Source organism: Antedon bifida, chromosome 6, assembly GCF_963402885.1.
Source record: "Antedon bifida chromosome 6, ecAntBifi1.1, whole genome shotgun sequence".
NCBI lineage: Eukaryota > Metazoa > Echinodermata > Crinoidea > Comatulida > Antedonidae > Antedon > Antedon bifida.
The window spans coordinates 1,881,694-1,907,129 of NC_136231.1; the positions used below are offsets into that span (position 1 = coordinate 1,881,694).

At 32.5% G+C, this 25,436-nt stretch overlaps 3 protein-coding genes and 1 pseudogene across 3 annotated transcripts in view; all 4 read left to right on the forward strand.

Moving 5' to 3' along the window:
- Positions 1-25,436, forward strand: part of LOC144844967 (adhesion G-protein coupled receptor G6-like) — a 150,691-nt gene that overhangs the window by 11,003 nt on the left and 114,252 nt on the right. The window lies entirely within an intron of this gene.
- On the forward strand, positions 368-6,808 carry LOC144844968 (adhesion G-protein coupled receptor G6-like). Its single transcript, XM_078702083.1, has 14 exons — positions 368-457; positions 1,045-1,147; positions 1,264-1,377; positions 1,813-1,920; positions 2,518-2,646; positions 2,768-2,980; positions 3,198-3,235; positions 3,537-3,680; positions 4,192-4,507; positions 5,015-5,193; positions 5,432-5,581; positions 5,862-5,977; positions 6,317-6,383; positions 6,658-6,808. Exons 1-14 carry the CDS (start codon positions 368-370, stop codon positions 6,667-6,669), a joined length of 1,779 nt encoding a protein of 592 aa, XP_078558209.1. The 3' UTR covers positions 6,670-6,808.
- LOC144846683 (5S ribosomal RNA) lies at positions 1,952-2,069 on the forward strand (annotated as a pseudogene).
- Positions 7,164-22,505, forward strand: LOC144844969 (uncharacterized). The gene is made up of 12 exons (XM_078702084.1): positions 7,164-8,109; positions 12,572-12,695; positions 15,637-15,753; positions 16,099-16,199; positions 16,671-16,727; positions 17,743-17,815; positions 17,961-18,011; positions 18,627-18,844; positions 19,539-19,598; positions 19,976-20,051; positions 21,090-21,140; positions 22,375-22,505. Exons 2-12 carry the CDS (start codon positions 12,578-12,580, stop codon positions 22,503-22,505), a joined length of 1,053 nt encoding a protein of 350 aa, XP_078558210.1. The 5' UTR covers positions 7,164-8,109; positions 12,572-12,577.

The window sequence follows — 25,436 nt, forward strand, 5'->3', positions numbered from 1 at the left end:
TATTTATGGCATCGTTTTTTTTTTATTGAAATCTCAAAATAGATTCTAAACTGAACTAGGCTTAATATCTCGAAAGATGAGGTTACGGCTCTGCGCCGATTTTGTGGTGACATGCCTCATTTGCCTATATCAAATTAATTTAGAATGAATAAAGAAATAAATTAAAATAATCAGTGTTTATGAAATTTATTTACATTAATATGATTAAAGACATTTTGTGTAAAAAAATAAAAAGCGTAACTTGTGTGTATGCGTTGAAAGTACGATTTTAAACGAACTTACAGTAACATTATGTATTTACAATAAACGTACCCTCATACAGTAACATTGTATTATAATACAGATGTCAATGAGTGTTCGGCGAATAATGGAGGCTGCCAACATCGTTGTACAAATCTTCGTGGATCTTTCAGATGTTCGTGCTACAATGGATATTCTGGCACAAAGTACTGTACAGGTAATAACATACTCTATTACAAATACACTATTTACAATTGAAACAACTGTTGTTCAATAAACATAATTTTAATATAACTAGCTTCCTCTAGGAAGTGTCTCGGAATGATAATGACTCGGGTAAAAGTTTTTAAAAGGACCTTCTGGCCTGGACGTTTTCGGTCGGTTACCATTTAACATTGAAATGCTTGATATTCACAGTGTCTTAGATGATGAAAAACATTTTAAAGTATAGTGTTTATTGTTTGGTATTTTTAATAGTATGGGATAATTATAATCAAAAAAATAAAATCGCCACCAACGGCCAACTTAGTAGAAACCAGAAAGTTGTAAGGTGATGACTCACCGTGATCCCGGAAATTACTGCGTACGGTTGAAAATCTACCGATAAAATCAGAAATTTTGTTAATATTTTCATAAGATAGAAATATGGAACAATATCGTAATAGTGAGAACTAATGTTATCAAATCTACGTTTCGCGGTACATCTGAGATAGGTGAGGTAGGTACCGGAGACGGAGATTTGCCCGAAGTTTTTCCATTGTGCTCTTCTATGTCAGATTTATATATAGATACGTTTTATAACAGATGTCAATGAGTGTTCGGCGAATAATGGAGGCTGCGAACATTCTTGTACAAATCTTCGTGGATCTTTCAGATGTTCGTGCTACAATGGATATTCTGGCACAAAGTACTGTACAGGTAATAACATATACTATTACAAATACACTATTTACAATTGAAACAACTGTTGGTATTACACACAAACAAATAAACATAACTGTATTATAATACGTTCTGTAACAGATATCAATGAGTGTTCGGTGAATAATGGAGGCTGTCAACATTCTTGTACAAATCTTCGTGGATCTTTCAAATGTTCGTGTTACGATGGATATTCTGGCACAAAGTACTGTACAGGTAATGACATAAATCAAAGAAACTAGTTGCAATTGATACAACTGATGTTTCGTTTCATTATTTGTTTAATTGACATTATTACTTACAATAAACATCAATTTATTCCATTGTTAAAGACACTTTTCCTGCAATTGTTTACGTGTTGTAAAATCAATGAACATATTATAATATTACATTAAACGATGTCATTCCTTGTCTTAAATGTACATTCTGTGAATAATTTAGATAAAAAGAGAAAAAAATGATGTACCCTCGTTGATCTCGTTGAATGTTCTTTACCAGGCGTGCATATAGCTAGCCACTGAAAACAGTGGTAATGTAAGAACATACATACATTCACAATAAGTGCTGATTAGATGTTATAAATTATCAGATGTATAAATATATGTAAATATACTACTAATACTATAAATCGTAATATTTACCCAAATCCAGCAAGTGCAACAGACGTCCCTACTACACAAGTGATTTCAACTAAGCCCGAAGAAGTTACAACTGCTTATGATATCACAACCAATTTGTCTGATGTTACTGTTTCAGATGGTAAGCTGGAGTCTTATTTAACCATTATACAGTATCCGGCTTTACCACGTTGAAACACCGGTTCTCGTCAGATCACCGAAGTTAAGCAACGTTGGGCCTGGTTAGAGCTTGGATGGGAGACCATCTGGGAATATCGGGTGCTGTATATGGAGCTGGGGTCCCATTAGGCATTTGAAATCTCTTATGGCATCCCCTGCATCTAGTGTTTGCCTCAGACGTATTGGCCCTTGCCTCTCCTCTGGTCAAGGTGGGCACTAGACGAGAGAATCCCTTGATCAATGTTAGGACCAATCAAAGGTGCTTTAAACAGTCCTGGCTTAGTTTCACTTTCATCCACCATTTAGATGAATAGAAAGCTAATTGACATTGTCGTTCACGGCAGATGTCGGCCTAAAATACAGTATCCTATTTTGGGAAAATTTAAAAATAAAATACTGATTTGAACAAGGCCATATACATGGCTGCAGTCGCGTGCTCAAATTTGAATTAGTGTTTACCGACCGACCAACCGACCGACATAGTGAGCTGTAAAGTCGCGTGCAAAATAATGAAATAAATGACTAAAAATAATAATATAACTTCTAAATATTAACACAGACTCATCAAATGTAACAACAAATGACACTACCAGGGAAACAGATGCTCCTACTCCCACAACGATTTCTACTCTATCCGAAGAAGACACCACAACCAAATCATTAAGAAATGCTATTACTATTCCAGTCTGTAAGTTGCCATTTAATTTTGTTTGCTGTGAAACATTCTGATCTATTGCCATCGTATAAGTATATTTTTGTTTGCTTGAAGCGTTTGTTTCTCTATACATAAACTACTTAAATGCATTTAGATACTACGCCATGGATAAACATAATATGCCCAGACGACATAAAAACACAGGATCAGTCACCGACTTGGCACGTACCAGAGGGCAATGAGGAAAATGTAATCTGTACTGAACCATCAAATAGAAAATATGAGATTGGTTCTACTAATAAAGTTAAGTGTATGGTCGGAAACCGTGCTAATAACAAAGCCGAATGCTCATTTTTTATAATTATTCGTAAGTAAAACACTTGTTTTGTTTTTCTTAGCATTCCTCTTTGCAATATTTTATGTCCCAAGCATGGGTAAAAGCACTCGTTAATGCGAGTTAATTCTGTATTATTTGAATTATGTTATCAGGGACGAGTGAAATTATTGTAATTTCACTCTTTCATGGTGATGTTACCAATCGTTTACGACTATTTTGTGTCTATCTATCTTTACTTTTCTTTTAGAATCTGATCTTACTTTGAAGATAACTGAAATCACAATGGTATAATTTGTTTAACGATCTATTTTCTATAACTTGCACTTGGAATCAATTTTCTAATTAATATACATGTAAACTAATGTACATTTACCACCCGATTCCCGGTACTGTATTTAGACATTATACAATTATCAGTATATTGAAAACATTTACAATAATAAAAAAAAACACTTCAACAAAACAAGGCGGAAGTTCTAAAAATACAAAGTACACATTTATAACTTATAATAAAACACAAAAACAAATTCCAAATGGCAATAAAAATGAGTGGGAATTTGATTCTTGTTTTTTTGCTCTTCACCAGAATGTTACTGAAGAGAATGTTGAACAAGTCACTGGCGTTCTTAAAGAAATAACAGATAATAGTACTGCTTTACAGCCTGCTGATATAATCGAAGTATCGTCTGGGTTAGAAAGCATTGTTGGACTTAACTCAACGAATGAGAATGTAGGTTACAATTATAACATTGATGACCCTTTTTTGTAGGCAACTTGTCAGCTTATCGTTAGGCCTACTCACTAACAAAGTCTTTATAATTCAATCAATGTATTGGGATGTTGAAAGAAGTTTTGAGATTACATATTGTATTACATTATAACTATAGGCCTAGCATTAGTAAGATTAACTCGTCGTTCAAAGTTACAGGCGCAAATTAAATATTCCCCAACAATTGAGTTAGGTATCGATCTCTTTTTTCCACAAATATTCATTCATTCATTAGTGGAAATCATCATTTACTTTTATTGTCATTTGCATATACATAGAAATTGTGTTTGCTCTGAGACACAAAACACAGATATAAAAAACAATTACAATGATATATAAATATTTTTTCCCTGATTTTTTTTAATTCAACACAGGACCACAATGCAAAACAGGCTTTCTTTTACCTGTATAAAAAAAAAATAATAATGGAAAGTAATGATCACGAGTAATGTAACATCTGTATTCTCTTTAGGTTACTAAAGCTGTGATTAGCACAATTGATAATGTTGTGGAAGCAGTAGAAAATACTGAGGATCTACCAGTTGAAACTATAGCGTCAATGTTAGCTTCACTTGAACATCAAATTGCCACCGCTTCTAGAGATGGTCAGAATCTTACTGAAGGAACTGACAATTTTGCTCTGGAAACAAAAAGCATAAATACAAAATCCCTCAAGTCAGATGTTGTTTGGGTGGTAAATGACACAGATACAACCACGTGTCTTGATAAGAGCTGTGTAAAGGAGTCTGACAGATCAATTAGGTTGCCAAAGAAGATCTTACAAAACGGTATAAACTTTAGCTTAGATATATTTTTGAATTTTTTTTTCTGACTGGGCGTTGGCCATCACGTTGTTCAACGATTCTATGTTTCTTGCACTCCAACATCTCCACCTTCTGATGTTTTACTCTTACTTCAAGTCACTCTGTAAAGCTGCTCACTCACAGCACCCTTCTACTACTTCTAGTTTCAGTTCTTGATGCTGTCTTTTCTGATAATATGCCCAAGTAACTACATGGCTCGTACATTACTGAACTGTTGAATGCTCCTCTATTTAACTTACTTCCATATTGTTAACGTTGTATGTTCATTATCTTCATCACTACCGTATGTGTATGTATCTATGTATGATTTATATGACAATTTTCAAAATTCCTTCATTGTTTTGCTAAAAGCGTTAGAAATATTGAAATAGACTTTTGCAATCCAATGCGTACATTAATAAAACGTATTCATAAGAAAATAAGCTTGTATGTCACCATTCATTATTTTTATTTGTAACAACGTTTTTTCAGAATCACAGACAAATCTTAGCTTCATTGTGTATTTCAACGATGTACTCTTTCCATCAAAAATAGTGAAGGACACTAAAACTTCGACATCTGAAGTTATTCTTGCAGCAACTATTTACAATACTCTTCCTCCTCATACTATGTCGGAACCAATGGTCAAACTTGTTTTTGATATTCCAGAAGTATAACTAAATATTTTTTTATTTCACTAAAATTGACCAAGAGGTCCGTTTTAGACGTATATACAATATCGTTAACAATACAAAAAAAAGTACTACTCTAGTAAACAGGCTTCAAAGTTCAAAAGTATCGTATTGCATTCTAGACTTTAATTATCACGTGCGAATTGGAAAAATCTGATTAATGAATATCCATGTATTGATTAAGACAATTAATAGAATCTAATTATTCATACTTTAGGGTTTGACGGTGGGGAATTCAACTTGTGTATTTTGGAACGAAACAATTTCTGAATGGTCAGATTTTGGCTGCAAGAAGATGATAGGAGAAACAAATAAAAATCACATCACATGTGAATGTTCACATCTAACTAGCTTTTCTGTTCTAATGGTATTAGTTCATTTCTTTGTTTATTGTTATGATTTAGGCATACCATCAAAAGGTATCGCTTATTTTGTCATCATTGTCATAAGGGGTTTCCGTCTTTCAAATTTATTCATATTTTGTCCAAGCTGCTTTCATCTTTACACATTCTTAGTAGTAGTTTTATTTTTCTTTCGACTGTATATTTAATTTTTTATACGCAGATGATTATTATACTAGAGGAAATATATAAACATAAACAAAAATTAGAAACAAGCTATACATATTTGTTTTTATTACATTCTAGTTGCCTACAAAGAGAGGTAAGAAGTCGAAGAAAGCCTTGGACGCGATATCAACCATTGGTTGCTGGTTATCGATATGCTGCTTTACTATCACAATAATTACTCTATTGAGTTCAAAGTAAGTGTTCTTCCTCAGGTCTAAAAAGATCCCAAATTCATTAATAGCTATTTAAAATGGAAAACCTTCAAGCATATATGTCTCACGTTCTATTGTAGAAAACTCAGAAATCGCCAGCCTCAAAAGATAATGATCAACTTATGTGTCGCACTTTTGTGCTTGGATCTTGTATTTGTCTTGGGTATAGACAACCATAAAACAGGAAACACCTCCTGCATTGCTGTGTTTGTTTAAAATCACACAGACTTTGTATCCAGTCAACTACAATCTCGGAGTAATTACATCAATCCAATTATAATATAATATTATTACAGTAAATACGTTTGTGTTTTGTTACAGGAACACCGTTGATATTGGTTGTTGCTTTGTCAGTGTCATTTACAGACTTTTATACCAGCAAAGATCAGTAAGTATATAGCTTGAACTACAGGAACATGTCAACAACATTGCAATTTTGATAGGAAAAATTTAGGTCTAGGAAAAATTGACCGTCCAAACTCAGAATATCTAAAATGCCTAATTTGTGACAATATTACGATTATAAGTCCTGATGTTTTTTTTAGTTTCATCGGGCAGTGAACAAATGGATGCTCAGTATTTGTTGGTATAATATGTAGTATGTAATACTTAGAACCATCTTCCAATGAAATGACTGTAGTCAAAGTTTTTTTTTTTTTCAGCTGCTACATTGACGCTTCGATGACGAATTTCTTTATTATATTCGTAATTGCACCTATTGCTGTAATAATTGGCTGCAACTTCATCATTTTTGTAATGGTGATTAGAAAGCTGTTCTTTCATGTGCCAATCAGTGGTAAGATCGCTACGAAATCCAGGAATACGAAAAGAAAAAGAGCTGCAAACGCTATATCCATTTCACTTTTGTTAGGCCTCACGTGGATGTTTGGGTTTTTGCAATTTGAATATTTAGGCCTAGGCCTAAAAGGGATAGAGATAGTATTTGTTTTTCTTTTTGTTTTATTGAACTCTTTCCAGGGGGTTGCTGTCTTCATTTTGTTTTGTGCACTACAAACTGAATGCAGACAGGTATGGCGATCCTGGTTTACTGCCGTAACAGGTTGTATCTCAAATATTTCGCCTCAACAAGATCATGGGTCGGTGACAGTATCTTGGTCACGCACAGGAACTGATACAGCGGTAATCCCCTCCACTAGTAAAAGTGTTATTTAACAGCTTTTGTCAAATTGGTAACATCGACGGAAATATAAATTTCTAATAATTGATGTAAATACTTAAGGCATTAATAAAGAAACAATCTTTTTTGCTAACAACGAAGTAAAAATGTAACGTTCATAAAATTATTTCCCGGTTAGTCGCATATACCAGAGCCATATATATGGCTCTGGCATATACGTTTGAATGCCGCCCTCTAAAGATTGTAGCCTTTCTCTCAGCCGCATTTTGGGAACTTTTGTGTACTATTGTTATTTTCTTATACTTTATATACTATACGTAATGTGTATTGATAATAAACATAATGAATTATATAATTATAATTAAATAAGCTATTACATTATAATTGTTTGAATTTTACAATTGCATAGATAATGAATTAAAATTGCATTTGCTTAATAACTCATTGCTCAGACTACTACTATTTAAAAACAGATATTCGTGGCCATGTGGGGCATTAGTTGGAAATTTTTATTGGCATTCTTTTCCATAAATACCAATTATATGAAATATCTTATTGATGAATTATAGCAACATTAATTGTAGATATTATTATTATTATTATTATTATAGAAATTATAAATAATAATAATAACAATATAACACATGATCCTGTTACAGCAGTGTTCTTTTTGTGTCGCATTTCTAGGCTCATCATCCTTTAGGCTCACACCGAATCAATCAGTGTTTCAAATTTCTTCTTGTGCCAAATTTAATAAAAGAAATAGTAATACAAAAATAATGGACGAGTCCAACTTCACGAACAGGCAATCACCTCTAATTGCAACTCTACATACACTGTCATTAGGAAGACAGAAAGTGTACAAGATGGACAAGTACCGAGTCAATTAGTGAATTTTAATTGAACAGTTATATTTGCTTTCCATTTACTCTATGTTGAAATCTGGAAATACTACATTATTGAATTTACAATAAAGGTATGAAGGCATCATTTTGTTTATCTTATGTCTTTGCTTGGTAACGATAGAGTACTTAATCACTTTGGCGTATATCCGGGTTCCTTTTTTTCGAACTGTATTATTGCAAGCAGAAAGCCTGTTGAATTCGACATATTGTTCTGTAAGTTACTATACATATTGGAATAGTGTATAATTTATAAAAGTTCTACATTTATTATGGGCATGTTAATTAGAATTGCATTGTTTTATCGTAAGTCTCACGTGCACCAACAGTGACAATAATAGGCCAATTTTTATTTTATATATATAATTATATACAAATGTATTTTTTTTTCTTTTTGTTTATGGGTCTTGCCTGACAAGCAATCTCTTCTTGCAAGATCCTCTATTAATGGTATTTTGGTATTGTCTCATTATAAATTACCACTCTTTTTATTGTATTGCTTTACCATTGATAGAAACTAATAAATGTTGAATTATTAATTTGATTTGTAAGATTTGTGAAGAATAATTAGGTGATCATTTAGAATAAAATGATCACCTATTGTTATTGTATGAAATCTTTATTATTATTCTTCTTTATTTCTTTCTGTACAGATTTTGTGTGTCAATTATCTCAAAAAGTTAAATGTCAATAATCACCAAAATTTCAAAATATAGGCCTATTTAAAATAATTTAATTTATTATTTCTTATTATTGTTTATCATTTACATATTAATTATTTGTTTTTATCCATTAATTTTTGTATCCTTATCTGTTACCAATTACGCTACTCAAGAATAAACTATAATAATATAATTGAAACAGAAATGTTCGAACACTTTACTATAGAGTGGGGTTGGAAATGCTAATTGCAGTACAATTTTAACAAACCAAAGAAGACCCACTTCATCATAGCTTGGGTGCGCAAGCCTAATGAGAGAAGTAGAGAATATTATAAAATTTGTTGGAACTAATGATGAGAATTCTGTATATTATTGCCAGCTGATCTGGTTTAACAACAAGCCTCAATATACACAGATGATTATGGTCTAGCTTAAAGTTTAGTATGGACGTATACTAATCTATTATAATTACATTTAGAAGCATTTATAGCACCAACGTTGGTCAAGTTTGGCCTTAACGAATCTGTCCTCTGAATCTATAACCTTTCATTTAATAAGTAATTATACATAGGAAAGATGTGAACAGTTTAACTTTAAAAAGCCGATGTATGATGATATCATCCTTCTATTCACAAATTAGCTACGGTATACCTGCTGCTAAAAGATTTCCATTGTACATAATTTTTTTAATTAAACAGGATACAAATGGCAACCGCATACATTTATAATCAATACTTAAATCTTGGATGATAATCCAATTGACAATCCTCTGTTTGAAGTGTGCTTAGGTTGCTTAGGTCGTTGTATCCTTAAAAATACTTTATAAAAACACAGAGGATGTAATCCTCTATGATACACATAAAAGTAAGTTATTAAAGTTATTAACCTGTATATGTATTGGCTCATAAACCCGTTTAATTCGTTACGCTTTGTGGTTGCATTTTATCACTAGGACTGCTATAATGATGTACAGGTAGCAGTTTTGAAAGACGCGTTTAATAAGAAATATTTGATATAATTAAGCTTGGTTCCCACTAGAACGCAACGATGTACACGAAACGCAAATAATTCGACCAATCTAAATCTTTGTTCCCACTAGAACGCAACTATGTACACGAAACGCAAATAATTTGACCAATCTAAAGCTTGGTTCCCACTAGAACGCAACGATGTACACGAAACGCAAATAATTTGACCAATCTAAAGCTTGGTTCCCACTAGAACGCAACGATGTACACGAAACGCAAATAATTTGAATGTTACTTGTGATTGCATAGTATGAACCAACATTTCTGTATGTCTACCTTATCCATGTCATTCAGAAGTTGAATTGAGATTCAACTCCATCTTTAATTTTGGAAACAGTGACAAATAATAGCTTTGGTTTAAAAGACAAGATAGAATGTATTGTCGGAGATACTAACCATATACAGTGTCTTGTCATGTTTTACTTTAAATGGTGTCGTTATAAAACTCAAAGTGGCTTCGAATTGTTAAATAAAAAAAGCATTAGTAACAAAGCAAGAAGAAATCTATTAGTGTAGATAGAAAGAAGAAAGATAAGGTGAAATTGTATAGGAATGTACGGTATCGTTGTTGACTTTCTCTAAATATTGTTATAATAATATTCTTCCACAATAATATCTCATAAACGTAGGCCTTACTTTAACATGATAAGTCTTTCATATTGTATAAATCTTGATTGGATGGAAACTTTTGGGTTACATTATAAAATTATATTATTCTAAATAAATCATTTCTGCATTTTAAAAATTCAATAAATTTCATGCATCGAGTACAAAATATACTGTAATGTTTACCATTAGGAACTTACGTTCAAGTGTGCACTTCTTACATCTACTCAATGGCGTCTTTATAAGAAATTCAGATTGCGAGAGTTTCGTATCCGTAGATTTAGGCTACGAGCAGATGTTTGATATTATAAGACATGTGATGAGTACAATTCTCTTGAAATTACAATACATACAATATTTTACAATTTTTTGACGATATTTGTCAACACATCGATGCTGCATCATGGTGGTATTAAACAGATAAAAAGTATTCTATTTATACTTATACAATCGTGATTAAAATTCAATTATTTTTACTTTACTTCGCAATAAAAAATTACTAAAATTACTGACCATGGCCATGGATTAAGAGTAAAGCCAGCCTGCTTAAAATGATCATCACCGTGGTTCAATAAGCGGAAATAATATCTCCAAGGATAACTGAAATATAAAAACAGCAAACTTAAGATATTTTTGTTTTAACGAGAAGCATTATGTAAAAACAAAATACTATAAAAAATAGATTGTATTCCTCAACAGGCTAAAGTAAATCAATATTTATTTCCTTACAGAATAAACTAACTATGGTCGTACATGCGCAATTCATTTTTAATAAAAGTATACATTATTTTTACTTATTATGGACTCTGTCTACACTATCAAACTCGCTTTTAACAAACAAGTGTGATGTGGCAAAATAAGGTATAAGTATCATCATGTCCATATATGGGCACATCACATACTTCTGTCACATAAAGTTTGATAGTGTAGAAAAGGTTTTACATTGCCCAACTGATGGCATGTAGCTATGAAAGACAGGAATAAAAAAAAATTAGTACACATGATCTGGAAAACATCATGTGTGTAGAATTCCAATCTATAGCGCATTTTGAAAAGCTACGGGGCCACAGTTTTGAGAAGCATGGAATATGATTACTAATAAGAGCATTTATGTCGGGGTATACGGCCACCGGGTAACGTGTACACTCTCCTATCTCGCCGTGTATAGTATGTAGCCTATCTTGTTACAATAGTATTTGTATTGTTTAATATGATTATTCATGACATTCTAAAATCGTATTAATCACATAGTTGCTTCATCTTGTGTTTTTTGTTATGTATTTGTATTAAATTGTCGGTAATTACAACATGAAAACATGACCTTGCTGATAAGTGATCATACTAAACAATATTAATATTGGGCATCAAATGAAATGTGGTTATGTAAGTAAATCTAAAAACGATTATTACAATTGACAAGTATCAGATAACAGTAAAAGAGTCAGTGAAATATGTATGCAGTATAAGTTACAGTACTGATATTTAAGACGAGTATCTTTTACTTAGAAGAATTTCTGAGAAGCTCAAATTATAATGTTTGTTGAACAACTATATAAATGTTTCTTTGATTCGCAATCACTGAACATGTAATAATTTGTATGATGATGAACGAATGATGAAACTGGCTGAAACGATTATTAATATTATTTTATTTCCAATAACTAGCTCTTTGCTATCTAAGCCTTTTGCTTTGGCGTAAGTCTAAGGGATGAAGTTTTTTAACATATTTTTCAAATGAATATCAATGATCACAAATTATATACAAATATATTACCTTTATGATTAATTTATACTACAGTACTTAATGAAGAAAATGAATCCATATTCTACAAACAAATTACTGGTAATTAAAAGGATCAAGAGGAAACTGAAATGATAGGAGGATTGATTATTGAAACTTTTGCTAACATTAAAAAATGTTCACGAAAGCGAGATGAGTTTTCCAGTAAACGGCGACGTGGAAAATATAACAAAGTCGTTATCAAACCCATATTTAGCACCGTATGTTTGTTTAGTGCGAACACTATGAAAACCTATATGACACAATGAAACGCGCATGCAATATAAGTAATTTGACCAATCACAAACGACAGTTTTAATGTTTTATTTGTAAATCAAAATCACTGTCACTGTGTGTCCATGGGTTGTTTCCATGTTTATGGGTTATTTGCCGCATCAGTTAGGCTAACCGGTTTGGTTTTTATATTAGATAATAACTAGCATTTTATCTCTCATTTTAGCTCAGAATGATAATGGGAAAGGAATGGTCTATTTCTAGAATGTCAACTGTGACATTATTTATAATAGCGCTGCTTTTTAACACAATTGACGGACAGTTGAATCAAGAATGTTTTCAATTTATCGGTAAGTTATGTTATTCATTACTTTTTGATGATACATATATACTTTACTATATTGAAATGTTGTCCTAAATTTCATTTCGTAGTAAGCTTATATTAGACTATTTATGCCTACTTTTAAATGTATTTCAATGTTGCAGAATACGTTATGCCGACTAATCAATATAGGGTGCATGATGAACTCCGTTCATCGCAAAGCCATCTGGAGGCGTAGTTATAGTTCGCGTTCAATAATACAAGTAATCCTATTGGCCTACAATAGAAAGTTTCATATTATCGTAAAACTTTTAAAATATCTTCAAAACTGGATTAGGTCATCCTTGTATGCTAATTAAGTGCTATTGTGTATGCTAATTAAGTGCTATTGTATATGATAATTCTGAATAACAACTAAAACTGGGATTAGTTAAAGTGTACAATCTTAATAAAAACAGCCTTGTAACTCGTTGGTACTATAAATATAAGTGGATTCGTTGGACAATACTTTCAGTAAAGTGTACACAATTAATAAGTAATCTATCAGATAGACATTCAATATAAACACAAATACGAAATTAAAACTGTTTTACAAATATTTCATAGAATTGTAACAGGCTATCAATATTCATCATCAATATGTACTTCAATTGTAGCCTTTTAATACATACTGTATGATGGTAAAATCATAATTTAGAACAATTTGTCAATTGTTAATTAAGTACAGTGTGTTTTGCTAAGTATTATTAAGATTAAAAACTGTAATTATACTTAACTCCTGCCTTCAAACAGAAATTCATCAAATAAATAATGCATTGCCCTGAATATAAGCTGTCAATGAACTACATATTATAGAAAAGCTAAAGTGCATGCACTTACAATAAATTAATGAAAGTTACTGTATTTTACATAAATATATATGTGATAACAAGGATATATACATGGCTGCAGTCGCATGCTCAAGTTAGTTTTTACCGACCGACCAACCAAACAACCGACCGACCAACCGACCGACATAGTGAGCTGTAGAGTCGTGTTGCACGCGACTAAAAATATCACGAAGTATTTTACTTTAATTATCCCTCTGCCTTCAAATATAAAATCGACCAGTATCAACACTCCCTAACTACGGATATCAGTATCAGCATCCCCGAGCTACAGAGATCAGCTCAGCATTCTCGAGTCACAGATATCAGTATCAGTATCCCCGAGCTACAGGGATCAGCTCAGCATTCTCGAGTCACAGATATCAGTATCAACATCCTCGAGCTACAGATATCAGTATCAGCATTCTCGAGCTACAGATATCAGTATCAGCATCCCCGTGCTACAGTAATCAGCTCAGCATTCTCGAACCACGGATCAGTATCAACATCTCCGAGCTACAGGGATCAGCTCAGCATTCTCGAGTTACAGATATCAGTATCAGCATTCCCGAGCTACGGATATCAGTATCAGCATCCCCGAGCTACAGAGATCAGCTCAGCATTCTCGAGTCACATATATCAGTATCAGCATCCCCGAGCTACAGGGATCAGCTCAGCATTCTCGAGTCACAGATATCAGTATCAGCATCCTCGAGCTACAGATATCAGTATCAGCATTCTCGAACTACACGGATCAGTATCACCATCCCCGAGCTACAGGGATGAGCATCACCATCCACCTGCTACATGGCATCCTCGAGCTATAGATATCAATATCAGCATTCCGTGCTACAGGGATCAGCTCAGCATCCTCGAACTACACGGATCAGTATCACCATCCTCGAACTACACGGATTAGTATCACCATCCTCGAGCTACAGGGTTGAGCATCACCATCCACCTGCTACATGGCATCCTCGAGCTATAGATATCAATATCAGAATTCCGTGCTACAGGGATCAGCTCAGCATCCTCGAACTACACGGATCAGTATCACCATCCTCGAACTACACGGATTAGTATCACCATCCTCGAGCTACAGGAATGAGCATCACCATCCACCTGCTACATGGCATCCTCGAGCTATAGATATCAATATCAGCATTCCGTGCTACAGGGTTCAGCTCAGCATCCTCGAACTACACGGATCAGTATCACCATCCTCGAACTACAAGGATTAGTATCACCATCCTCGAACTACATGGATTAGTATCACCATCCTCGAGCTACAGGGATCAGCATCACCATCATCCCTGCAACAGGGATCAGCTCAGCATCCTCGAGATATAGATATCAATATCAGCATTCCGTGCTGCAGTGATTAATATCAGCATCCCATTCTTTCTTTACCGTCCAGTTTCTATCCAGATTGTTGGCAGAGAGACGAAGGTCATTAAAGAGTCAGCAATAACTTTACTTTACAATTATTGCCATGAAATCAATATTACATTAAAAAAACATGAATATTAGTACAGTATATGTCATCATACTTTTTTACAAATTAATTTACCTCATTTCATTAAACCATATTGCATATTCTCATTTCCGTCGACAATTATAATTAACAGTGGTACAATAAAAACCCTTCAAAATATCCATTATAGTAGCTTGTTCAGCATATAAAAACTGAACCGCCAAACCCACAGGGAAAGTCACTTTAGCTACAATGCTCATTTGAATAAAAAAAAATGTACATGTCTAATTAATACTGTCCATGTGGGAATACGCGCTGCGTATGAGAATCTTATAACTTGAACATAAGTGGTTTCATATACATGAACTACAAGTTCATGTCATTAAATGAGGACAATTGCTAGTTTCCCATTTTTAAAAGCAGAGCAAAGTTTGATGTCATGTTTAAATAAAATGTTGTTTTTATTTTGGTGTAAACTCGTGTTCCCATCGTTCATTGCTGCAAGGTACCAGTGGATAGGCGTATGTTATGCACACAATGTAACAAGTCATCGTTGTTGTAAATAAAGTACAAAAGAATTTAGTTTCAATGTCAAAATATTTAGCAATTATGATTGTATTTTTATGCAGGGGGTCCATTTGTTGATTCTAACACCATCATATATGAGTTAAAAACAGTACATACACTGGCTAACGGTACTAATATGTGGTCAACACGACTCAATGCTTCTTGGGCAAAACCATCTGGTAAGTTACTGACAAGTCAAACTTTATTTTGTAATTTTTGTTCAATAAAAAACAATATAAATAGGCCTATATCAAACACCTACAAGTTTGTTAATTATAAAACGTTAACACCTATTTACTGTACGGTTATGTAGTCCTCAATTGATCTATGTTGTTCTTCTAAATAAATATACAAAACAATTTAAAACATGAGGCTTAGGTAGATTTTCCATATCAATGTTTGTGTTGTAATATTAGCTAGCCGTTTTCAAAGAGTATAAGCGACACATTCCTCACACTCATTTATATTCATAATATTTAGGATTCATTTATATTAATACGCTCTATACATATTTATAATTTCAGAGTCTTACGTTGGATCGTATGTATTAACTCTAGACATAATACCAACTGAGCTGATTTGCACTATACCTGATTGTGTTATACAGCCATCTGATATTGTCGTGGTAATGTACATGCATTTACAAAAATTCATTTCATTTTTTATTCATTTGATTTTTATTTAGTTGTTGAATTATGAAGAAGCTGCGTTAAGTATCAACGCATAGCCACTGTTCCATGATGAAACTAGCCGTAATCAGTCGACAAACAACAAGGCCATATGCATGGCTGCAGTCGCGTGCTCAAATTTGAGTTAGTGTTTACCGACCGACCAACCTACCATAGTGAGCTGTAGAGTCGCGTTTGCACGCGCCTAATTTGCACGCGACTAAAAGTACTACTGGCCCATGTAGGCCTATTATTATGTATATTGGCATTATGGAGGAGGCTTATCAAATATATAGGTCATGTTCTTACTACAGTAGTAGTACGCATAATACAATGCTCAACATACCGAGAAAATGTATAGTCATTGAAATTAATCACCAAATGAGAACTTCAGCTTAGCTAAAATTAATAATATTGTATTTGTTTAGACTGAGCCTATGTACACCAATGATGAATTGCCATTTGGATTTTACTTCAGATTAACAGTAAGTATTCTATATTGAGGTGTACATACGGTAAACCTTAGAATCATGTACGTGCTTTCGTCGTAATGCATTACAACCCTCATCATTAATTATCAATGAGAATTACCTGAATAAACAGTTCAATATGCATTTAACTAACATTGTTGGTTTTGTTTTGCATATTTAAATATAGACGTACTCTAGCATAACTACTATACCTGGTCGACCTCTGTTTAAATATAGACCTACTTATATTAAAGATGTATTGTCCCCCTGAAAAAATAATTCTTTAAACAATTTTTGTTGAATATTCCATTTTAATGTAACATAATAGTTATCTACTTTGACCAAAAATTGGATCGAGAAAAAATGTATTTACCTGAAAAAATGTAATTTAAAGCAAAAAAATGGTAAAATTGGCTGCCAGCCAATGGATTTTTGGTTGAATTTTAAGATTTATTTTGTCATTTTATAAGTGGAAACATGATTTGTTTTCGATTTTTTTCTATTGAAGTGATTAACTTTATTAAACTACAAAATAACATATTCAAAGTCTGATTTAATTAATCTTCATTTTTCATGTTTTTGAGGATCTTTAAAGGTTGTACGTCTCTTGTGGATCTAAACATAATTACATTACCATTATTGAACGATATTCATTAATTAAATGTATGTTTAAATTATTTCTTAGAAAAAGATTGTTATTGCACATTTTCATTCAGATAATGTAAAAACATCATTGTACTGTAATTATTTTGTTTTGCTTTTCTTTTACAATAACTCTAATTGTAAGAGTCCGTGCAATTCGCTTAGGATGAACAGGCCTTAACAACAATATGTAGTCGGAAAGAAAAATTAGATCGGGTAACAATATTGACATTCCAAAACGTTCCAAAAGTTGCCTATCGTAAGTGTATCGGAGTTTCAGAGTCATTCCAGACATATAGGTATGGATCCGGATCTTATAAGATCTAAACTGTCCCAAATAATGGTTTTCAAATGGAAGCCGGCTGGTAACTTTCCATTACTCTTTTAGGTTCAAGCAACCAATTCTATGTCCACTCTTCGCAATACACTGTCAAACTCTGCGCAGTATTTCAGTACAAACGGTAAGACATACTCAAAGCCTTGTTTAAATAGTATTTGTTGCATTAATCTATAATTCCATATAATTGTTATAATTCCTTAATAACATAAATGTATGCGTCACTCCTGGCTCGTTGTTTTAACTCGCACTTTTGTTTTCTGCTTTAGACTGTTACTTAGAAACAAAAGATGTGGATTTCTGTTCATCAAGACCTACCGGTAAATATATATATATATATATATATATATATATATATTATGCAACAAAAAAATCTAAAACAAGAATTATTTAACTTAGTTAATTTCCACACATTGAAATGAAAAAGTGTTTTTGAGATAAAAAAAAAACCTACGTGAAAATGGAAATGGAGAATTTCCATTTTGAACAGAAATTAAAGATATATTGTCCTCCAGAAAAAAATGTTTTAAAATGTTTTTGTTGAATATGCCATTTCAATGTCACATTAAATAGTTATTCACTTTCACCAAAAATTGGATCGCCAAAAAAATGTTTACCTAAAAAAACTCAGCGCTTTGAAACCTTTGTCTCTTGCGCTTTATAAATGTTATTTATTATTATTATTATTAAAAACTATAATTTAAAGCAAAAAAATAGTTGAATTGTCTGTCAGACAAAGGGGTTTTGGTTAAATTTGACTGTTTATGTTGTCTTTTTATAAGTGAAATCATTGTTTGTTTTTTTATATTCCTATGGAAGTGAATAACTTCATTATAACTACAAAATGGCCTACTGTATACAAAGTCTGATTTTATAAATTTTTATTTTTCATGATTTTTGGAAACAATACATTTTAAACATAATTGTTTGTGTAGAGACACAGTTTGTTGGAGCTGCTTATGATTTTAGAGTTGACTCCATATATCCGAATATGACACATCCAAATGTGTTTTTGGCTAACGTATCGTGGCTTCAACCGTTGCAACTTAACCCAGAGTATGTACTTAATGGATATCGTGTGGTATACACAGAAACTGATAGAGACAACATCGTCACGGTTGGATCGATACAACATAATATTGAAGAAGGAAAGGTAATACATTTTTACTGCTTCGGTTTGCCGTTTCATTTTTGTAAATTGTTGTTTGTGATAGGTTACTCTTCTCAGCAATAATTTATATTTTTTGATAACAAAGACACAAATAAAAATGTTATTACTGTGCTGTATGAGTAATTTGTTTTTTGTGTGTGTGCTTTTTTAAATTTTCTTTTTCTCGTTTTTTAAAATTTTTTCTGCAACTTTTACTAACAGATATACAGGTCTTTCTTTTTTTTTTAAATAACTATAGATGAAGATCATATTATTTATTGTGCAATGCATCTGTGCCATTTTTTTCACAATTCAGTTTTTAAATCGCAAGAAAATATGCTTTTTATGAATAAAGATAACTTTAATTTAAGGAGTTAGCTAGATAATTCAATGACAATTTATTAAATTACAAAGTGAAAATAATTTTATACTACAACATTACGCAGATTACTATAGTTATCATGTCATTTGCTAATGACTTTCGGTCTTACCTGATTTCTTTTTCTTCTAAACGTTACATTGATCAAGAGTCCATCACAATTTTGTAAAATCATACAATGTGTTTATAGTGGTGTTATATGGTAATCAACATATCATTCGAAAGACGTACTGTGACATTAATTACACAAAGACGTGTGCTGTTACCAATTATCCGTCAATTCATTGAAATGAACAATATATCTTTTTTCTCCTTAAGGATTTCCGCTATTCTACTTTAGTGACTGGACTTAAAGCAAACGAATCTTACACAGTAGAGGTAAGAATACACATTATGAAACTAGGCCTACGTTATCTTGTTTCTGAACAAAGCCTGGTGTTGGACCATGGGCTAGGAATTACTTTCTAAGCCAACGATTCGTATACAATGCCTGGAGTTGCAATTGACAAACTTCAAGTTCTAGCCACCGGTTATTACGGGGGAAAATCAGGTTACCTATCTATTCATACGGTGTAATCCAAACGCTTTCAGAGTACTATTAGGCCTAATGGAAAATGTACACTTTAAAGCCAATGGTTTACAGTGAAGATTTACATGAATACTAATTCCAATTAGGCCTACTGTGATTTTCTTTAATTCAGTATTACGTATATCACTTTCCAATGTAAAATAAGAATATGTTTTTTTTAATTCAGGTTGCGGCCTTTGTAAGCAAGGACGACGACACTACATTAGGAAAATTTGCCGAAATTACGTTAAAAACGCCATCAGGTAATACGCTAGTAAATATATCGTATTGCGTATCCAGTTGGCAAATCCCATGGGATTACTATATCCCTGACTAATTAATACTCTCATCATTAGGATGTTGACCAATTGACTGTTACAAACGAGGCTATCCCGTGGGATGGTCAAAGGGTCAATGTTTACATCATAATAATACTTCCATTAGACTAGAATACATCTATCTAATTAGAAGGTACAGCGCAATGTACAAACAAGCAATGTTGCGGAGAAATGTTTCTATACGTCTTATCAACATACAATATTAAACTCACCTCAATCAGAGGAGAGCCAGTCATTCAGTCAGTCAGTCAGAGGCTAAAAAACGTATCATACGTATCAAGTAAATATGGTCATTACAGGACATTCTAATGCGGTATTTTGAAAATTGCATCTAAAGCTCTGTCTATATACACTATCGAATTAATTTGACAAAAAAGGGTGATGTTACCAAATATGGTAGTGATATTCCTAAATATGGTAGTGATATGACATCATCATGTCTATATTTGGGCACATTATATTTTTTTGTCACATAAAGTTTGATAGTGTAGACAAGGCTTTACAATTACAGTAATGAATTAAAATAGTACACCCAGTAATAGTATAACTTTAAAACTGTATGCATTACTACTGTACAATTTCCAAAATATGATCATCCCATACTATATTATCAGTCTAGTTCATGACCATTGTGTTAAAACTCAATTACTGATGAACACAGCGAAGGTATTTGATATGCCGTCGCATAATGTGTTTAAACATTACCATTCGTGTTAGGTATCAAACATAATGTTAAAGTATAATCCATTTCCGAGAGTATTAATCGAATTCCATCTGATAAGATGATGTGTACAGTATTAAAAAGAGTAAAACGATTTACACGATGTGCTCTTAAAGACCTCTTAAGACTTTCTACATTGTTATGTATGTTTTTCTGTCATGAATTCCCATTAGTGAGGAGTTACTGTTTAAAACGTTATAATCTAAACTAGCGTATTTTTTATTTTCATGATTTCTGTATAGCTGCTGATGCTAGATCTACTACTCTCGAGCCTAGCAATACAAATCCGCTTAGTAAGTATACTTTCCTGTCCTTTTCAACTCATTTCCTTCTACAATTTACATAATGATGTATTGTAGTACTATATATTTAAATCATTAGCGGTAAAGAGAAATAGATCGCGAATTAGTGCAGTAGGCCTAAATAGCTCATTTTATGTCAGTGGCACTCAACCATGCGGTGATGCATCCATGAACAAATGGAATGTACAGAAAAACACATAAAAATCACAAAGATTTTACTAATACAGTAATAGAATGATGGGGTAAATACAAAATCCTAAACAATCCACAAATATTGAATGCAAAACAACAAACAAATTTATATTCTTTTTCCTAATATTTTTATACAATGTGATACATGTAGGTATTAATTCTGTGTTTTTTGTTTTAATATTTTTCTCTACTCTGTTTCCTATTAATATTATCGTTCAAGATTTCTTGAACCTTAAATCCCATATGAGTTTTTGTCTCTTGGTATACCATTGGCCTATTTAAGTTAAGCTTATTACAATGTACTATAAATAAAATGATTAAAATTGGGGGAAAAAGTGTTCCCATAACCTTAAACTCAGATGCCCTTATGACATTTAGGTTAAGTACCGGCCTTTTTTATAGGAACCTATACATTTTGATCCATGAATTTTGTCACCGATTTGTTCTTATCTCATTTCTGTAAATTATTTTACTTGGTAAAATAGAATTTTGGCAAGTATAGTACTTGATTTGTATGTTTGTTTATTGTTAGCACGATAGCGCCTACTTTTCAAATTATCATTCTGAATTTGGTGTAAATAGGTATATGCATACAGTTTTACTGAAATTCAAGAAAATCGGTTCATTGATAACTTTAAAAATATATAACAAAAAAGACAAATTTGTCTTCTTTTAACATGGGCCGAAATATCAACATGCACCCAGCCTCTGTAGCAAAGAAAGTACTTCACTCAGTTTCCGAGTGCTTTCATTTTTATTTTGGGCAAATTTCCAAACAAGAAACTGGCCTATACACAATACACTATATACATAAAAAAAAAAGTTGATCATGGTGGTATTGGCATTTACTATTATTCTAAGATGTAAATAACAACATAAATTCAAATAATAATAAAAACAATCATTTATGAAATACCAACGTCAACAGGTGACACATGATATGTGACGCACTCAGGTCAAAGGTCGTATTAAATTCTTTGAAAATCAGGGTTAAAGAACTATACTTCTACCCTCAGTCTTATTTCACTTTTAGACCACCTTTATGAGGAATTCTTTGACGCACGATTACACACAAAATCACAATTACAGCATTCAGCCCCATCCCTAGAGGAGGGTTCTTTTGATTTTCTCATGACTTTGATCTATTTAAAGAATTTCACCTAAGTATATAAAATTAGTATTCTCCCAAGATTTTATTAATTGAATGATAAAGTGTCGGACATTAGACAAACAGAGGATTATAATCGAAGGTTTTATTTATTTTTATTTATTTTAATATTATGGATATTTTGTTTATGTCAGTCTGTGGTACGTCACTTGGCACTATTCCCGCTATTATACTATCTATGAACTTTTAATACCTTAGAGGGCCACTCCTTTTTGGTCTCGGTCTTGGTCTCTCTCTTCCACAACTGATTCCAAGACCTGTCAATACCCTTTTGTGAATGTGTGAGTGGAAATATAAACCAAACAAAACATATTTGCTTTATACTGGCATTAGATTTTAACCTATATACAGAAATGAAAGGTTAAACTTTTCTGCTTTATAGGGAATTGTTTACATTGGATAAAATTACATGCAAGAGAATTTAAGATTTTGGGGTTTGTGATAATAACTCATACTATAGAGGTTATTATCCAGTAACCTTTAGTTACTCCTCTTACAGTTACACATATCATATGGTACCATGTGGCCTAGAAAAAAGCCCCAGACAAAGTTAACGGTAATTTTGTCTACATTTTTGAAAAAGGCTAACTTATCAAACTACTTGAAATATTGTGGCCAATCAGAAGTCAGGGTGGGTTTTTTAAATAGTTAAGATGATATGTTTTAAGTTTAGTTTTAGTTTTAGTTTTGGTATGAAGGTGAACAGACACAGGCCAGCAAGAGGGCCTGTTCATTAAAAGAAATATACTTTTACTTTAACTTTAATGCATTTTTGATGTTCATCTTTGTCTGATAACTTTAAATATTAAACCGCTCGGACGTTTCTCCTATATGACTATATAAGCAAACCGCTCGGACTCATGCGAAGCCCGTAACATGGTGGCAGCGGTGCTGGAAACGTTTTTAACCCGTTACTATTAACATTAGACGAACTGTGCTGTGGTGGACCACTTTGTTTGACTTGGATTTTGATCTGAAACAAGACTTTACCAACATTGTGGATGACATTGTTTTCATGCCAGAAACACAAAGGGAAGGAAAACTTTCTGTCTATATCATCAATGAGTTCCAAGTTAAAGGTACATTTTTCATTTTGTGGTAGAAGTTTGTGATGCACTATAGTTTAAGTTTTGTTTTATATATCTTACTACGTCTTAAGTCATAGTCATTATATATTGTATAAGTACATTAATGCCTAAACATAAGTCAAGTAGGATCTTAAGATCTCAACAAAGTTCCATAATGAATACCGATGAAGCACAAAAACTTCTCAGGCTGCTTCTCAGAATAGTACTGTTGTACCAGATATACCCGAAACCACTCTGGTAACGAGACCGAAATTCCGGATATGGTACTTAATAAAATTTCTGTAGAAATTGGGGGTCAAAGGATCTTAGTAAGGATGTTGCCCAATGAGTTAAATCATTCAGTTGCTGAACAAGAATGTTTAGCTATAGCATGGTCAATTAACAAGTTACGATATTACTTACAAGGGCACAAATTTACAGTTATAACTGACCACAAGGCGTTGAAATGGCTTGACAATACCCGCCATTCAAATAATAGACTAATGAGATGGTCAATGACTCTACAACAATTTACTTTTGATATACAATACCGCAAAGGTATAACAAACACCAATGCCGACAGTTTGTCACGTCGATGTTAGTAATTCTAGGAACAGACGGTACATTACATTATTTTAATTTATAGTTAAGTGAGTGCACAAGCTTCATCAGACAAGAATTTCTATGTATAAAGGATTATTACAAATAATCCCACCTTATATAGTAAAATTAAGTATTAAGATACAAACGAAAAGATTCTCACAAAGAATCTATATATATATTGTGACCATTATAAAAATTGGTTAAAAATTACAATATCTATATTGTACTGTACTTACATAAGCGTCAGTAAAGATTATATTTAGCATCACCAACTAACAATTGGCCAGAGCACTTCACAATGTTGAAGGTTATATGTACTACCAACTTACACTTGGTATTAGACACTTTACTGTATTGTAGTACAGCTGATTTATTATGATATTATATTATTTAAGATTTAAAATTAAGTATAAAGTGCATCTCAAACTGTTGCCATAGAATGTTATGAATGTGACCATTAACCGCATCATCTTCTTTTATACAAACTTTGAACACTGTGACCTGTTTATGAACTCTTATATTTATGATTGACAGCAGTGCAACAGTGAAATGAGGAGCATTGAAGAAAAACTTTTACGTAATTAATTTGATTGATATTTTACTTTTAACAGCGTGATTTTTGCAGAACTGCAGAACACTTTATGATTTTGAAGTTAAATTTAAAACAGTGGACACCATACCATTGATGAACAATAACTTGAACAATGAACTTTACATTTTGATGATGGAGCAGTAGAAATTATAAACAATGCATTTTTAATTTTAATACTGCAAGCTGAACATTTGAAACTACTTTGAACATTTTCAGTTTTATATTCTCATATCATATTGGTTTAGTTATTAAGTACTGTAGTTAAGGATATATTATTTTTAGAAGAGTGACACACTCTTTTATTCAGTAGGGGGGTGTGATAATAACTCATACTATAGAGGTTATTATCCAGTAACCTTTAGTTACTCCTCTTACAGTTACACATATCATATGGTACCATGTGGCCTAGAAAAAAGCCCCAGACAAAGTTAACGGTAATTTTGTCTACATTTTTGAAAAAGGCTAACTTATCAAACTACTTGAAATATTGTGGCCAATCAGAAGTCAGGGTGGGTTTTTTAAATAGTTAAGATGATATGTTTTAAGTTTAGTTTTAGTTTTAGTTTTGGTATGAAGGTGAACAGACACAGGCCAGCAAGAGGGCCTGTTCATTAAAAGAAATATACTTTTACTTTAACTTTAATGCATTTTTGATGTTCATCTTT

Bases quoted from the DNA above. Each gene is read 5' to 3' on its own strand.
- LOC144844969 (XM_078702084.1), top strand. From the start codon at position 12,578: ATGATAATGGGAAAGGAATGGTCTATTTCTAGAATGTCAACTGTGACA. The intron at 19,599-19,975 runs GTAAGAATACAC...TTTTTAATTCAG, and splicing joins ACGAATCTTACACAGTAGAG to GTTGCGGCCTTTGTAAGCAA. The intron at 21,141-22,374 runs GTAAGTATACTT...TTTCACTTTTAG, and splicing joins TAGCAATACAAATCCGCTTA to ACCACCTTTATGAGGAATTC.
- LOC144844968 (XM_078702083.1), top strand. From the start codon at position 368: ATGGAGGCTGCCAACATCGTTGTACAAATCTTCGTGGATCTTTCAGAT. The intron at 458-1,044 runs GTAATAACATAC...GTTTTATAACAG, and splicing joins TGGCACAAAGTACTGTACAG to ATGTCAATGAGTGTTCGGCG. The intron at 5,978-6,316 runs GTAAGTGTTCTT...GTTTTGTTACAG, and splicing joins ATTACTCTATTGAGTTCAAA to GAACACCGTTGATATTGGTT.